We start from the raw sequence: 16,806 nt of genomic DNA, 5'->3' as shown, positions 1-16,806 counted from the left end.
TCAAATAGCTGACCAGCTATTTATTGTTCTACATATTGCCTTGTGAAATTTGGCAAGCTCTAAAATTAAAACACCTAAGAAGTAGGAATGCCAAACAGAAGACAGGTGAGTATTTGGGTCAAACCACCCTTTCAAAATGGTCTTTTTGGATGTGGTCAGTGCCGCCATTGATATCTTTTTCTGCTGTTAACAGTATATCAGTGTTATCTACTAGTAAAAGTAAACCTGGGCATAAGGGGATATTGACCATTAAAAATTTAGACAGTACTTTATATAAATTCCAAAACTCCATGATGGGTGGGCCTTCCCAAAACATATGTATATAATTAACAGTTATTCCATGAAGTCGAGTCATACATGAGTTGATAGCCGACGAGGTGTGTAGAACCAAGTTGGCTATAAGCCATGTATGACAAGATTGAGTGGAATAACTATTTTATTCTATCCACATTCACTGGATTTTGAGAAACAGATCATTTTTATTTTTAGCAAATTTGATAAATAAAAAAAAAAAACTTTGTACAAAACGTCAGACAAAATCATTTCTGCTAAGACAGACTTCTTAAAAACCTATCAATGGCTGCACGAATTGACTTAAGTGTTGTTGTTTTTTTTTCTTTTATAAAGTGCCATCTTGCTGTCATGCCAAAGTATAAAACCTTATTGTTAGATATTTATTTAATTTTTCTTTGGACATTTCAGTTATATAAGTTTCAAACTTTGAACTTTTGATCAGTCTTAAAAAAAAAATTCAACGAATTTTAATGCTTAAAGATGAAGAATATAAAGAAACCGGCTATATGACAGTAGCAATTTGTGAAAAATTGTCAGAATGTAGGTACTTATGAATGTATGTGCAGAAAAAGGCGTGAGGTAAACTGTAGACAAATCCAAATTGAGAGACAATAGTCGGTAGCAAGTGAGGGTCAGGCGATCAGCAAACAACGCGGTGGAGGAAAGACAAAAGGCTAAAACGTGAGAGAGTAAGCAAAGGGCAGAAATAGAGAGACAGTCAGAATTAACATGGCTTGGAATGAACTGAATGGAGCAGAATGATACTTCGCACTGAAGTGGCATGTGTGCGAGGCTTAAATGGAGAGAGCAGTGATTAGGGAAATGAGTGTCAGCTGAGATCAGTAGTCGGGAGACAGAGGGCGCTGTGAGACTTGGGGATTGTAGTTTGAGGTGTCCATGTTTGTAGTGAAAGCGTTCTCAGCCGATTTACTGACGGAACCCCCCCTGAGGTGCTCCCTCTGGGAGCTACATTCTTCCTGGGACACCCCCTTCCTCTGGGTGCTGGTTTGTCAGGATGTAGGATGTGAAATTCTTGCTTGAGGAGTGGTCTAGAACATCCTTGGCAGCGACCCAGCTCTGTTCTTCAAGGCCGTAACCCTCCCAATCTACCAGGTACTTGATTTGTCCTCCTCTTCGTCTTGAGTTGAGGATCTTATTTACCTGGTAGACTGGTTCACCCTCTATGTCGAGAGCTGGGTGTTCCTGGACTGGTGCGTTCTCAGCAAAGGGCCTCGGGATCGCAGGTTTTAGACTGGAGATGTGAAATGTGGGTGCTAGCCTGCTGTGAGGGGGGAGTTCCAGATGGTATGAGACCTCGTTTATGCAAGGAATGACCTTGAAATATCCAATGTATTGTGGCTGGAGCTTCTTATGGGTGTTGGGTTCTCTGAGGTTCCTAGTTGCCACCCATATTCTGTCGCCTGGAGAAAAGTCTGGACTGTTTGCCCGCCGCTTGTCAGCATACTCCTTATACCGGGCATTGACGGTTTCCAGACGTTGGTGGACCTCCTTCCATATCGTCTGGCTGCGTGAAAACCAATCTTCTACTGCTTGTATGTGGCTGGGTGCATCGTCCCAGGGGAACAAGGGTGGTTGGTAGCCAAGTATGCACTGAAATGGTGTCAACTGAGTTGCGGAATGTTTCAGGGAATTCTGTGCATACTCGGCCCATGTGAGGAAATGTGCCCAGTCCCCCTGTTTGCGCATGCAGAAAATCCTCAAGAAGCAGCCGATTTCTCGATTAGCTCTTTTAACTTGACCGTTTGACTGGGGATGATACCCTGATGTGAGACTCACTGATATCCCCAGTCTTTCCATGAAGCATGTCAAAGTGTGAGATGAACTGAGGGCCCCGATCGCTGACAATGTCTTCAGGAAGGCCATAATATCTAAACATGCTGGAACAGTAATTCTGCCATTTGAGTTGCTGTGGGGATGCCAGGTAACACGATAAGTTTAAGGGCTTTGAAGAAGCGGTCGATGGTGACCATAATGGTTGTATTGCCTTGGGGGGGGGAGATGAAATCGATAGCTATGTGTGACCAGGGTCTCTGAGGTACAGGAAGGGGACAGAGCTTGGCTGCTGGTAGGGTTCTTGGCACTTTGGCTTGGGCACAAACAGAGCATGAAGCGATGAAATGGTTAATGTCTGTGATCATGCTCTCCCACCAATATTTGTTTTTCAACAGCTGATGGGTGCATTGACTGCCAGGGTGTGGCAGGAGATGTATGAGCCCACGTGATGAGTCTGCCTCTGAGGTGATTCAGTACATTCAGTCCTGGTGGAAGATTGAGAGGTTGAGTCTGAGGTTGGGATTCCCTTATTTCCTTATCGAGGTCCCAGGTAATAGACTGTACAAAACTCTGCTGTGGGAGAATTGAGTATGTGACAGAGTCTTGATGAGGTGGGGCAAAGACTCATGATAGTGCATCGGCTTTGGTGTTCTTAGAGCCTGGAGGGAATGATATGGTGAAATCAAAGCGAGTAAAGAAAAGAGCCTACCTGGCCTGACAAGGGTTTAATCTCTTAGCTTTTCTGAGGTACTCCAGATTCTTATGATCCGTGAGGATGATAAATGGATGAGTAGCTCCCTCTAACCAGTGTCGCCACTCTTCAAGGGCTAGTTTGATGGCAAGCAGCTGTATGTTACCCACATCATAATTTCTTTCTGCAGGCGAGAGTTTTCTAGAAGAGAAGGCTATAGGATGAGTTTTCAATTTCTCCCCAAAACGTTGTGACAGAATGGCCCCTACTCTGGTGTCAGATGCATCTACCTCAAGAATGAATGGCTTTGAAGGGTCAGGATGCTGTAACACTGGGGCTGAGATGAAAGCTTGCTTCAGATGACTGAACTCTTCTTCTACCGCGGGGTTCCACTGGAGCTGCTTGAGCAAAGCAGTTAAGGGAGCAGCGATCGTGCTGAAACCCCTAATGAAACGGCGATAGAAGTTTGCAAAACCCAAGAAACGTTGTAGGTCCTTGATGGACTTGGGAGTGGGCCAGGAGGTGACCACCGAAACCTTGGAAGAGTCCATACTAACCCCCTCAGCACTGATGACATAGCCTAAGAAGGAGATACATTTCCGGTTGAACTCACATTTTTCAGCTTTGACGTAGAGGTGGTTCTTGAGCAGGCGATTAAGAACTGCTCTAACATGACCCTTGTGGGTTGCTTTGTCTGGGGAGTAGATGAAGATATCGTCAATGTACGCTATGGCATATTTGCCTAACATGTCCCATAGAACGTCATTTATCAAGCACTGGAATATGCTGGGAGCAGAAGAAAGGCCATACGGCATTACCCGGTATTCAAAATGGCCGGCAGTAGTGCTGAAGGCGGTTTTCCACTCGTCACCCCTTTTTATTCTAATGAGATGATAGGCACTGTGTAAGTTGAGCTTAGTGAAGATTTTCGCTGACCTGAGTTGCTCCAGGGCTGTTGGGACCAGAGGAAGAGGATAGGGATATTTCATGGACACCTGATTAAGTCCTCTATAGTCAATGCATGGCCTGAGACCACCACCCTGTTTTTCCACAAAGAAGAAGCCCGCCGCAGTTGGAGATCTGGAAGGACGGATGTAACCTTCCTTGATGGCCTCCTGGATGCATTCTTCCATAGCTGTGTGCTCTTTCTGGGAGAGTGGGTAGATGCGGCCTCTTAGCGGTGTCATGCCAGGCAAAAAGTTGATAGCGCAGTCGTATGGATGATGAGGTGGTAAACCACAGGCTTTTCCCTTGCTAAATACTTCCTTGAGGTCCAGATAATATTCTGGGATGTTGTCAAGGGAATCTGGTAACAGACTTTCCACCAAGGTAGATGAGATGCTTACATGAGGTCAAGCGTTGCAACCCTGGAAGCAGGTAGGTGACCACTGGAAAATTTCTTTGCTTTGCCAGGAAATCAAAGGATCGTGAAGCTGCAGCCAAGGGTAGCCAAGGATGATATCATGGTCCTCTATAGAGGTGACGTAGAGGGTAGGGTTGGGCGGTATCCAAATTTTGATACCTTTAAACTGTCTCTGGGTTTTCCCGGGGTATACGGTATTACCGAGAAAAAAATAATATTTTGTTTCGGCCTACTGTGTAACGTGCGCCTATGCCTCAAATGTACTATTTAAAAGCAGCATAGCGAATTGTGTGCATTGTGGTATGGATTAAGCAGCAAAGCGAATTTTGTGCATTGATGAATGGATTAAGAGATATTTCAAAGCATCACGCAACTCTTCCTTCATCTTGAAAATAGCATTCAACTGTCGTTTACACATGTCTGCGTTGAAACGCCATTTGCAGCACTATTTCACCTGCTCCATCAAAAAAAAGTACACGATGAGCAGGATCATACCCTTTCAAGCATGGGAAATAAAAAAAGAAAAAGAATCAACCAACACCCAAGTCCGTTTAGACTGCGCGATAAACCATATTCTTCAGCGCAAATGAGGCGAACCTAATTCAAATGCGTGATAGCTGCACAAGGCAAAATCATATGGGCCCACGTCATGCCATGGCGGGGAAATTAATAATCAAATGGCCTTACCTTGCTTAAAACGTTGTCTTGATCACATAACTCCTTACAATTATTCCACTTAAATCCATACGGTTTAACAAACCCAACAAAGATAGCAAGCGCATTGCTAATTCCCACCAGAAACCTAACAGTTTACGCTACGATGTTTTCTTCCGTTTCTTCAGTAGATGACATTTCAAACGTTTATTACCCACATCCCAAATGTCATACGTTATATTATTTTACCTTGTTGTTACTCATGTAACCTACTCAAAACACAACTCATTGGAGAGATCTCGTGGAAGTGGAGTACCCCAGGCTATGGTGTGCCTTAGGGGACATATTAGATTTTTCGTTTGGTTTGAAACCAAAATACTGCCACACTGCCGATGTTGTATTTTTTTTTTTGCCACTAACTCGTTATCTTGACTTGCCATCTTTCAACCGCGGTCTCAGTCTCTTTTTTTTTTTTTTAGATAGGACAGTATAGAGAGACAGGAAATGAGCGGGGGAGAGAGAGACGGGATCGGGAAATAACCTCGGGTCGGAATCGAACCCGGGTCCCCGGATTTATGGTACGGTGCCTTAGCCATCTGAGCCATGACACCCCCGGTCTCAGTCTCTTGCGAAGCTTTCTGTCAGACTCCAAAATGTCACGCAGGGTTGCCATGGTAACGACATAAACAACCCTGCACGCGATGAGAACTTCTTTAGGAAATTAATAGAATTAGTGAAAATACGATCACACAGTTATTCGGGATGATCTTCAATTTATTATTTTATATTATGACCTCATGTACTCCATATTTATTTAGATATTATATATTTTTTTAAAATGATGGTAATGAGACCGATACCGTTGGTACTTTTGGATACCTCGGGATACCTTCTTACCGTAATACCGCCCAACCCTAGTAGAGGGAGATGAACTCTGAATGTAACACCCCCACCTGGATATGAAGGGGGATGGTGCGCCTTGTGACGAGACCTTCTCCTATGGGTCCTCTGTCGATAGCTTGCATATGGAGTGCATTTTGGAGAGGGGTTGTTGGCAGGTTGAACCGCTGGGTAACGAAGTTGCTGACAAAGTTCCCCTCTGCCCCTGGATCAATAAACACAGAGAAGATATGTGTGGAGTTTGCCAACTTTAACAGTACAGGAACCTTAAATGATTTTGAATTGAAAGTTTGTGTGGGACTCACGCTACGTGCAGGACCTGCAGTGGGAGTTGCACAAGACAGATGGAGGTGACACTGTCTGAGCTGGTGCTCGGCATTCCCGCAGTAGAAGCATAAGCTCTCCTGTTTCCTCCGGAGACGTTTGGAACGTGTCAACCGGGTATTAGATAGATCCATGGGTGATTTGCTTTCATATGGCTGAACACTTTCCTGAATGGAGGGGCGGTGTGACAATAGATGGTCCAGGTGGATGGCTAGGTCGATGAGTGAATCTAGAGCAAGGGAGTTAAGGGAGCGGCGATCGTGCTGAAACCCCTAATGAAACGGCGATAGAAGTTTGCGAAGCCCAAGAAATCATCTTCATCCTTGCAGACGAGCTCGCTGAGAATCTTGGGACGCAGACCTTGATGAAAGACTGCCTTCAATGCTGGATCATTCCACCCACTGGTGGCCGCCAGTGTCCCGAAGTCCAACACGTATTCAGCCACGCTATGCAAACCGTGGGAAATGTTGAGAAGGCTCTCTCCTACTTCAGTCCCCTCAGTTTCATGGTCAAATACCCTCTTGAATTGAGCGAGAAATTGCTGGTAAGACTTCGTTTGCTCATCTCCTTGGTTCCAAACGGCACTGGCACTGTGCTTTACTGGTAAGAAAAGAGAGGAACTTCACAATTTTATGTTCTTCAGACAGGTTAGGCATGGAAGCAAAATACATGGAGCACTGTAGCAAGAAACCCTTATATGGGACCTAGTCAAAGTAGTTTATCTGCGTTTATCTGTGTTTCCCATGAATCTTTCCAGAGCAGGAAGTTGCAGCGTAGGGTTTGGAGGAGCCTCAGGGCATGCTAGGAGGGCCTGCGACATCACAGAAGCTAATTGCACCATTCTTGTGTTGAGGTCCGCTAGCATCTGCTGATGTTCTCCCAGAAGGTGTCCCTGGGCGTTAAGCGCAGTTTGTTTCACTTCCTCTCCTACATCTATAGCGGTGAAGTATCCTGTCAGAATGCAGGCACTTACGAATGTATGTGCAGAAGAAGGCATGACGCAAACTGTAGACAAATCCAAATCGAGAGACAGTTATTGTGTTCGGTAGCAAGTGAGGGTCGGGTGATTGGCGAACAACGTGGTGGAGGAAAGACAAAGGGTGAAACCGTGAGAGAGTAAGCAAAGGGCAGAAATAGAGAGGCAGTCAGAATTACCACAGCTTGATATGAACTGCATGGAGCAGAATGATACTTCACACTGAAGTGGCATGTGTGTGAGACTTAAATGGGGAGAGCAGTGATTAGGGAAATGAGTGTCAGCTGAGATCAGTAGTCGGAAGACAGAGGGCGCTGTGAGACTTGGGGATTGTAGTTCGAGGTGTCCATGTTTGTAGTCAAAGCGTTCTCAGCCAATTTACTGACAAAAATGCTAGAATCATAATTCTTGAAAAATAAAAAATACATTCTTACCATCAAATACTTTTATTTTCATTGCTTTTTTTGTATTTTTGGGGTTTTGTTTTAGAGTTTTTATTTTGTATTCGGTTGGTTCAGCAACACGCTCCGCCATTTTGTTTTTCTCTTCTCACGGTATATATTCTGATAGCCTAGTAGTAGAGTAGTGTGATTGCTTATATCCAGTGAATGGGGATATAATAGTCCCAGACAGAGCCTGTACTACATTTATTACAGATTTTGTCATGAGAGATTTTCATTAACTAAGCTCTGTTGTGAGCAAACTTAAAAAGTCTTAAGGCCACACCAATTTAATTAGTTGGTTCTCGGATTTTTTCAGGAAAAATATGAAGCGAGCAGGCGAAATAAAAATAAAAAAATGCTCTGACGGTAAAATTAGCGGTGGAAATAGACCAAGCAATACAGGCAAACCAGTAAACAGATAGGCTAAATGAACGATTGAATTACAGTCAATTGAACATCTACAATGCACAGAAAAAAAGATTTGACCAGGAGTAGGCTACTTCACAAGTCTTTAATGAAAGTGAAAGGGGCGATTTGATTGGTTTTTGACGTCACGTGATCTCACGTCACGTGACCTTTTCTGTTGGCGGGAGTCTGATTTAAATTTTTTTTTCATTTTGCATTTTCTTCAAGCGGCTATTCCGAGAACCAACTAATCGAATTGGTGTGGCCTAATCAATGAGCCAGGTTTTTTGAAGAAATGAAAATATTGTTCCAAATAGTCTCCCAATCAAATTCCACATCAAGTCTGCCAAGCTACCTGCACCACACTGAAAAAGGACCAATGACCAGATCTTGATGTGTAGTAAATAAATTATACAAATAAGAAACCAAACCCTGGGTTGATAAAAATTTTTGTAGATGTTCAAGCAGAGGATGATTATCTAAATGGATATCCCAGGGAACCCCATATGTCCTAAGTCCAGAATATAACCTAAGGTATAAGAAATAGGATGTACTGGGAAGAGAAAAGGAGTTGTGAAGGTCATGAAAACAACGTAAACCATCTGAGTTGAAAAGATCATTCAGTGTATGAGCATTTCTATTTGACCAAGAAGGAAAAACAAAGGGTTTAGATCCTGTCAAGAGATGATTGTTGTGCCAGATACGAGAGAATCTATGGAATTTACAGTTATAACCAAGGAACTTGAAGGACATGTTTCCATACGTCAAGAGAGCAGGTTATAATGGGACCCAATCAAAGTAGTGAACTACGTTGTGCAATACCTGCAAGTGGTAGATCCTGTAGTCTAAGAGGATATGTGAATAATATTTGTTAAACATATTAACATTAACATTTGCTCCACTTGACTGTATGGACGAGCTATTAGTATACATATTAATAATGATCTTTATCATGAACAGCCTGTGAATGAACATGTCTTGTTTTTTACCCATGAAAATACCTGTGTATTTTGTGTGTGTGTGTAGGACCTGCTGTTTAGTGCCTGTGGGCTTAGCATCCTCTCTACCATCATTTGCACTTTGTCCACGGTCACCTGTAGCATCCATATTTTTTCTCTGGACTTGCTTCACCTGGTGAGTATGAGGCAACATTTACATGGACATTTTGCGACAACAAAAAAAAAAGCAACAACACATCAGTGCATATTGTAATGAATCCTAAATGCCTTTGTACACTTAGAGTACTGTACATATACATACCTGCTTCTACACACACAACAGTCAGACTGATTTCCTTGTGACCATGTAGCTTGGTTAATCAAGAACACTTTAACACCTTTACCATGTCCTTGGCTCCTCTGTGTCTCTGTAGCTGGCTCCTCACCGAACACGCTCAGTTAACCCAGAATGCACCACTCCTCAGGATGCCTTTCTCAGTAATATGATGGACTTTGAAGAGTTTGTCCCACCCATCCCTCCGCCTCCTTACTACCCCCCCGAATACACGTGCAGCTCTGAGACTGATGCTCAGAGGTGAGAAACACACACACACACACACACAGAAGCACGATTTCCTCTCGGTACTTCTCTGCTTATTAACAGTAGCTATGTTTAAAATAGTACAACCCCAATTCCAAAAAAGTTGGGACAAAGTACAAATTGTAAATAAAAACGGAATGCAATAATTTACAAGTCTCAAAAAATGATATTGTATTCACAATAGAACATAGACAACATATCAAATGTCGAAAGTGAGACATTTTGAAATTTCATGCCAAATATTGGCTCATTTGAAATTTCATGACAGCAACACATCTCAAAAAAGTTGGGACAAGGGCAATAAGAGGCAGGAAAAGTTAAAGGTACAAAAAAGGAACAGCTGGAGGACTAAATTGCAACTCATTAGGTCAATTGGCAATAGGTCATTAACATGACTGGGTATAAAAAGAGCATCTTGGAGTGGCAGCGGCTCTCAGAAGTAAAGATGGGAAGAGGATCACCAATCCCCCTAATTCTGTGCCGACAAATAGTGGGGCAATATCAGAAAGGAGTTCGACAGTGTAAAATTGCAAAGAGTTTGAACATATCATCATCTACAGTGCATAATATCATCAAACAATTCAGAGAATCTGGAAGAATCTCTGTGCATAAGGGTCAAGGCCGGAAAACCATACTGGGTGTCTGTGATCTTCGGGCCCTTAGACGGCACTGCATCACATACAGGCATGCTTCTGTATTGGAAATCACAAAATGGGCTCAGGAATATTTCCAGAGAACATTATCTGTGAACACAGTTCACCGTGCCATCCGCCGTTGCCAGCTAAAACTCTATAGTTCAAAGAAGAAGCCGTATCTAAACATGATCCAGAAGTGCAGACGTCTTCTCTGGGCCAAGGCTCATTTAAAATGGACTGTGGCAAAGTGGAAAACTGTTCTGTGGTCAGACGAATCAAAATTTGAAGTTCTTCATGGAAATCAGGGACGCCGTGTCATTCGGACTAAAGAGGAGAAGGACGACCCAAGTTGTTATCAGCGCTCAGTTCAGAAGCCTGCATCTCTGATGGTATGGGGTTGCATTAGTGCGTGTGGCATGGGCAGCTTACACATCTGGAAAGACACCATCAATGCTGAAAGGTATATCCAGGTTCTAGAGCAACATATGCTCCCATCCAGACAACGTCTCTGTAGCGGGTACAACGTGTGGGTGGAGCACAGAAGATGGCAGGACAGAGATCAGGATGCAATACAGGCTTTTATTGCCAAACTTTTCAGTCTAACACTCAAAACCAACACTCAGAGACTGACTCGCGCACACACACACTGTAATCTCCTCTCGGCAACAACTCCCCTCCGCTCTCACTCTCCCTCCTTAAATAGGGCGCGGTTTACTGGGGAGAACACACAAAACACAGGTTAATTACACTCAGGTGTAGTGATTCTGCCACTTACTTTCCCCAACTCCGCCCTCCTGTCACAGACCGGTGCTTGACCACGCCCCCGCTGCCACATACCCCCACCGCCCGACTCAGGCCGGGCACCCGTCCGGCCCGCAGCCGACTCCCCCCCCCCCCTTGACGGGAGAGGAAGTCTGCCACGACCATCTGTGCCCCCGGCCTGTGGACCACCTTGAAGTTGAAAGGTTGGAGCGCCAGATACCAACGGGTGATCCGCGCGTTGGCATCCTTCATGCGGTGGAGCCACTGGAGGGGCGCGTGGTCCGAACAGAGGGTGAAAGAGCGCCCCAGCAGGTAGTAACGGAGGGTGAGGACCGCCCACTTGATCGCCAGGCACTCTTTCTCGATGGTGCTGTAGCGCCCCTCACGCACTGACAGCTTTCGGCTGATGTATAACACTGGGCGATCCTCTCCCCCCACCTGCTGGGACAAAACGGCCCCCAGCCCTCTGTCCAACGCATCCGTCTGTAACAAAAAAGGGAGAGAGAAGTCAGGGGAGTGCAAAAGTGGCCCCCCACACAGTGCAGCCTTTACCTCAGAGAAAGCCCGCTGGCACTGCTCCGTCCACTGGACAGGATCTGGCGCCCCCTTTTTAGTGAGGTCAGTCAGCGGGCTGGTGACGTCCGAATAATTAGGTATAAACCTACGATAATAGCCAGCCAGCCCCAGGAACTGTCTCACCCCCTTTTTGGTCTTGGGCCTCGGGCAGGCCGCAATTGCTGCTGTCTCATTAATTTGGGGACGCACCTGCCCATTACCCAAGTGGAAGCCCAGATACCATACTTCCACCCGCCCAATCGCACACTTCTTCGGGTTGGCAGTGAGCCCCGCCCGCCTCAGCGACCTAAGGACGGCCCTCAGGTGTTGCAGGTGCCGCTGCCAGTCATTACTATAAATGATGATGTCGTCTAAGTAAGCGGCCGCATAGGTGGCGTGGGGCCGGAGGACCCGGTCCATCAGCCGCTGAAACGTAGCGGGCGCCCCAAACAGCCCAAACGGAAGTGTGACGAACTGGTGTAAGCCGAACGGTGTGGAAAAGGCCGTTTTTTCCCAGGATAATGGAGTCAAGGGGATCTGCCAATATCCCTTCGTCAAATCCAGTGTCGAGTAAAAGCGAGCCGTGCCTAGTCGATCGAGCAGCTCATCAATACGGGGCATTGGGTACGCGCCGAATTTAGACACCACGTTGACTTTTCTATAGTCCACACTAGGGGTGGCACGGTTCACAAAAGTCGCGGTTCGGTACGTATTGCGGTTTGAGGTCTGTGGTTCGGTACGTATTGCGGGTTTTTTTTTTTTAAATCTTAAGTACTCTGTATTTGGGCATATAGCCTACTATTTACCTTAAGTAAACATAGTTTAGGATACAGCATTTAAGAGAGGTTAAAATTATAGTTACAATGAAATAATCATGCACAAACTGAGTTTGAGTTGACATAAGCACATTTTATGAACAATCTCTGATGAAAAGCCAGGTAGTACTTTGAAACAGCAAGAGGGAAGACATGGATGATTTCAACAGCTTTTTTATTTACTACAGTATTTATACAAAGTGTCAGGAGTAAGGCAGAGTCTGTTTGAATGCCGCAGTGATCTGAGTTTGCGTTTTGGCAGGCTCTCTCCTCACCTCCTCTGATACACTCATGTGATGTCTCTTTAGATGTGCAGACATATTTGAAGTATTCCCACGAGTGTACGGCATTCGTACTTTACAAAGCTTGCATATTGTGACGTTTTTGTCAATTGATTTTTTGCCGGCGTCATCGGATGTAATGGGAAAACCAAAATGTTCCCACACACCTGATTTGAATGCCGCGGGGGCATCCTCTATGTACGACGACCTGCCTTCTCCACTCCCACTTGCCATTTTTGCACTTGCCATCCACACTCCGCTGTCACTTCAATTCTTTCGCCGCGCGAAAGAGAACCACGTGGTTTCATACGGGCATTCGGCTTTCTTTTTTTTTTTGGCAAACGTCTTAAATAGGGGTACCGCGGTTTATACGCGTATTGCACCGCAACAGGCGTATCGTACGGTTCGGTTTTTTTCCCATAACCGTGCCAAACCTAGTCCACACAGAACCGGACCGAGCCGTCGGCCTTGGGAACCAAGACCACCGGGCTGCTCCAGTCACTGTGGGACTCCTCGACGATGCCCATTTCGAGCATGGCCTGAAGTTCTTCCCGAACCACCTTTTTTTTGTGTTCGGGTAATCTATAAGGACGGCTACGCACTACCACCCCCGGGGGCGTCTCTATGTGGTGTTCTATGAGGTTAGTGCGACCGGGCAGGGGCGAGAACACATCCGAAAACTCTGCCTGCAACTGGGCGACCTCCGTGAGTTGGGTCGGGGAGAGGTGGTCTCCACAGGGGACCGGAGAGGTGCGAGATGCCAATGACCCTTTTTGGACCTCCGGCCCCAGCTCCGCCTTCTCCGGAACTACCGACACCAACGCCACGGGGACCTCCTCGTTCCAGAGTTTCAGCAGCTTGAGGTGGTAGCGCCCCCTCCCTGTCCGTTCGCCTAACCTCATAGTTGACGTCCCCGACTCGCCGTGTGACCTCAAAGGGCCCTTGCCACTTGGCGATTAATTTGGAGCTTGACGTGGGCAACAGGACGAGTACCTTATCTCCCGGAGTGAACTCTCTAAGGCGCGTGCCCTTGTTGTACAGGCGGGTTTGCCGTTCCTGGGCCTGCCGCAAATTCTTCTGAGTTAGGTGGGTGAGCGTGTGGAGTTTTGCGCGCAGATCCATAACGTACTGAATTTCGTTTTTGCTCTGTGAAGGTCCCTCCTCCCAATTTTCCCGCAGTGCATCTAAGATGCCGTGCGGCTTACGCCCATACAATAATTCAAATGGGGAGAACCCCGTGGAGGCTTGGGGGACCTCTCGCACTGCAAACAACAAGGGTTCGAGCCACTTATCCCAGTTACGTGCGTCCTCACTTACGAATTTTTTGATAATATTCTTGAGGGTGCGATTGAACCGTTCGACTAAACCGTCCGTCTGTGGGTGATACACGCTGGTGTGGATCGGCTTAATACCCAGTAGCCCATACAGTTCGGTCAGTGTTCGTGACATAAACGAGGTGCGTTGGTCCGTCAGAATCTCTTTCGGGATTCCAACCCGGGAGATGACGTGGAAGAGGGCCTCTGCAATACTACGTGCGGAGATATTGCGAAGAGGCACCGCTTCCGGGTATCGCGTTGCATAGTCCACCAGAACCAATATAAAGCGGTACCCTCGTGTTGACCGATCTAATGGCCCGACGAGTTCCATCCCAATTCTTTCAAACGGGGTCTCGATTAATGGTAGGGGGCGCAAGGGCGCTTTTGGAATGGCCGCTGGATTTACTAACTGGCATTCGCGGCACGCCGTACACCACTTACGGACGTCGCCGCGAATCCCCGGCCAATAGAATCGGGCCATTATCTGGGCGAGTGTTTTATCCTGCCCGAGGTGTCCCACCATGGGATTAAAGTGAGCCGCCTGGAATACCAATTCCCGGCGGCTCTTTGGAATTAACAACTGGGTGACTCGCTCCTTCATCTGAGTGTCCTGCGTCACTCGGTATAACCTATCCTTTAAAATGGAAAAATAGGGGAAGGACGGGGTGGCATTCGGCTGGAGCGTTTGACCATCGATTACTCTCACTTGGTCAAATGCGTGTCGCAGAGTCTCGTCTCGCGATTGTTCCAGTGGGAAATCCGCGAGGGATTCCCCAGTAGAAAGAGGAGGGGCCGGGGGCTCCTCACTCTGTTGCGGAGATGACGTAGACGGCTCTGCGACCGCAGCTCCAGCCAAAGCGACACCGGGACCTTCCCCTGATAACCGGCAGGACCCACTCTTTACTAGGCGTGCCATCAACCCCCGAAATCCCGGCCAATCAGTCCCCAAGATCAAAGAGTGGGTAAGGCGAGGATTAACCGCCGCCTTCACTATTGATTTTTCCCCTCTGAAATGTATGTGGACCGACACCAACGGGTAGCAGTGAATATCCCCGTGCACACACAACACCTTCACCCCTTGTGCTCCCCCCAATGCCTCGTCTTGCACCAGGCTTTGGCGGATCGAGGTCTGATTGCAACCCGAATCCACCAACGCCTGATATGTCGCCCCTTGTACACTTACCGGTATGTGATACGCTCCGGCCTGATCGAGGGCAGCCTCTGGCGCGTCGGGGATCCGCACCACTGCCCCCACCTCCATCGCGGCACACTGTTGCTGCAGGTGGCCCGGTTCCCCGCAGCGCCAACAAACCGGCCTGGGCCTCCCCTCTGCAGCTGTGGTTTGAGGGTCACTCACCTGAGGGGGGGGAGAGACAGACACAGAAGGGAGAAACGGGAGGGCACCACGGGTGCGGCGGGCCGGCTGGGGTGGAGCCGGCCCCCGCCTCCGTGGTGGGGGAATGGGGCGAGGACGGGACACGGGAGGAGGGGGAAGAGAGAGAGAGAGAGAAGAGGAGAGAGAAGATGATGTCATCCATTGTCCTGCCTCCGGGACAGCCGCCAGATGATCCTCCGCCAGTCCTACGGCCTGATCCAGCGACGCTGGGTGGTGGCACTGGACCCACTCCGTGGTTCCGGCGGGTAGGCGGGCGATGAACTGTTCCAGCGCCACCTGGTCGATGATTCCCTCGGCGTCGCGATCTTTGGCCCTCAGCCACCGCCAGCAGGCGTCCCGGAGCTGCTGGCCGAACGGAACGGGCTGCCGACTTCCTCCATCCGCAGCGCGCGGAAGCGCTGGCGCTGCTGCTCCGGCGTGCGCCCCACGCGCTGGAGGACAGCCCGGCGAAGGTCGGCGTAGGCCAGCCGGTGGTCGACGGGGAGCTGTAGTGCGGCTAACTGCGCCTCTCCCGTCAGGAGGGGGAGGAGGCGCGCCGCGCGCTTTTCCATCGGCCACCCCGAGGCTTCGGCGACCTGCTCGAACAACGCGATGAAAGCCTCGGGGTCGTCCTGCGGGCCCATCTTAGTCAAGGTGATGGGAGATGGGCCCGCGGCCGGGTCGCTGGTGGACCCCGCCGACGCGAGGAGGCGCCGGAATGCCTCTCGGTCTTCCTGCTGAGCCAGCACCAGGGCTTCGAAGCGGCGCTCCTGCTCCTTCCGGGGCGTGACGAGTGCCTGGTGCTGGCTCTGCTGAGCCGTGGTGAGGGCGTGGACCAAGTCCGCGAACGGGGAGGATTCCATGGGGCTGCAGGACAGGTGCTCCACCTGTCTCGGGTTTCGGCACCACTGTAGCGGGTACAACGTGTGGATGGAGCACAGAAGACAGCAGGACAGAGATCAGGATGCAATACAGGCTTTTATTGCCAAACTTTTCAGTCTAACACTCAGAACCAACACTCAGAGACTGACTCGCGCACACACACACTGTAATCTCCTCTCGGCAACAACTCCCCTCCGCTCTCACTCTCCCTCCTTAAATAGGGCGCGGTTTACTGGGGAGAACACACAAAACACAGGTTAATTACACTCAGGTGTAGCGATTCTGCCACTTACCTTCCCCAACTCCGCCCTCCTGTCACAGACCGGCGCTTGATCATGCCCCCGCTGCCACAGTCTCTTTCAGGGAAGACCTTGCATTTTCCAACATGACAAGGCCAAACCACATACTGCATCAATTACAGCATCATGGCTGTGTAGAAGAAGGGTCCGGGTGCTGAACTGGCCAGCCTGCAGTCCAGATCTTTCACCCATAGAAAACATTTGGCGCATCATAAAACGGAAAATACGACAAAAAAGACCTAAGACAGTTGAGCAACTAGAATCCTACATTAGACAAGAATGGGTTAACATTCCTATCCTTAAACTTGAGCAACTTGTCTCCTCAGTCCCCAGACGTTTACAGACTGTTGTAAAGAGAAAAGGGGATGTCTCACAGTGGTAAACATGGCCTTGTCCCAACTTTTTTGAGATGTGTTGTTGTCATGAAATTTAAAATCACCTAATTTTTCTCTTTAAATGATACATTTTCTCAGTTTAAACATTCGATATGTCATCTATGTTCT

At 47.8% G+C, this 16,806-nt stretch overlaps 1 protein-coding gene across 1 annotated transcript in view; it reads left to right on the top strand.

Moving 5' to 3' along the window:
* The window catches only part of fam189b (family with sequence similarity 189 member B), a 69,234-nt gene that overhangs the window by 16,591 nt on the left and 35,837 nt on the right, over positions 1-16,806 (top strand). The window contains exons 5-6 of the mRNA XM_060921438.1: positions 8,871-8,978; positions 9,217-9,377. Coding sequence (XP_060777421.1) covers positions 8,871-8,978; positions 9,217-9,377 — 269 coding nt within the window. The remainder of the gene's footprint in view (positions 1-8,870; positions 8,979-9,216; positions 9,378-16,806) is intronic.

The sequence above is a fragment of the Neoarius graeffei genome, chromosome 5 (genome assembly GCF_027579695.1).
Source record: "Neoarius graeffei isolate fNeoGra1 chromosome 5, fNeoGra1.pri, whole genome shotgun sequence".
Taxonomy (NCBI): Eukaryota; Metazoa; Chordata; class Actinopteri; order Siluriformes; family Ariidae; genus Neoarius; species Neoarius graeffei.
The sequence above is the reverse complement of the archived record's forward strand: the minus strand, read 5'-3'. Positions and strand labels throughout refer to the sequence as shown.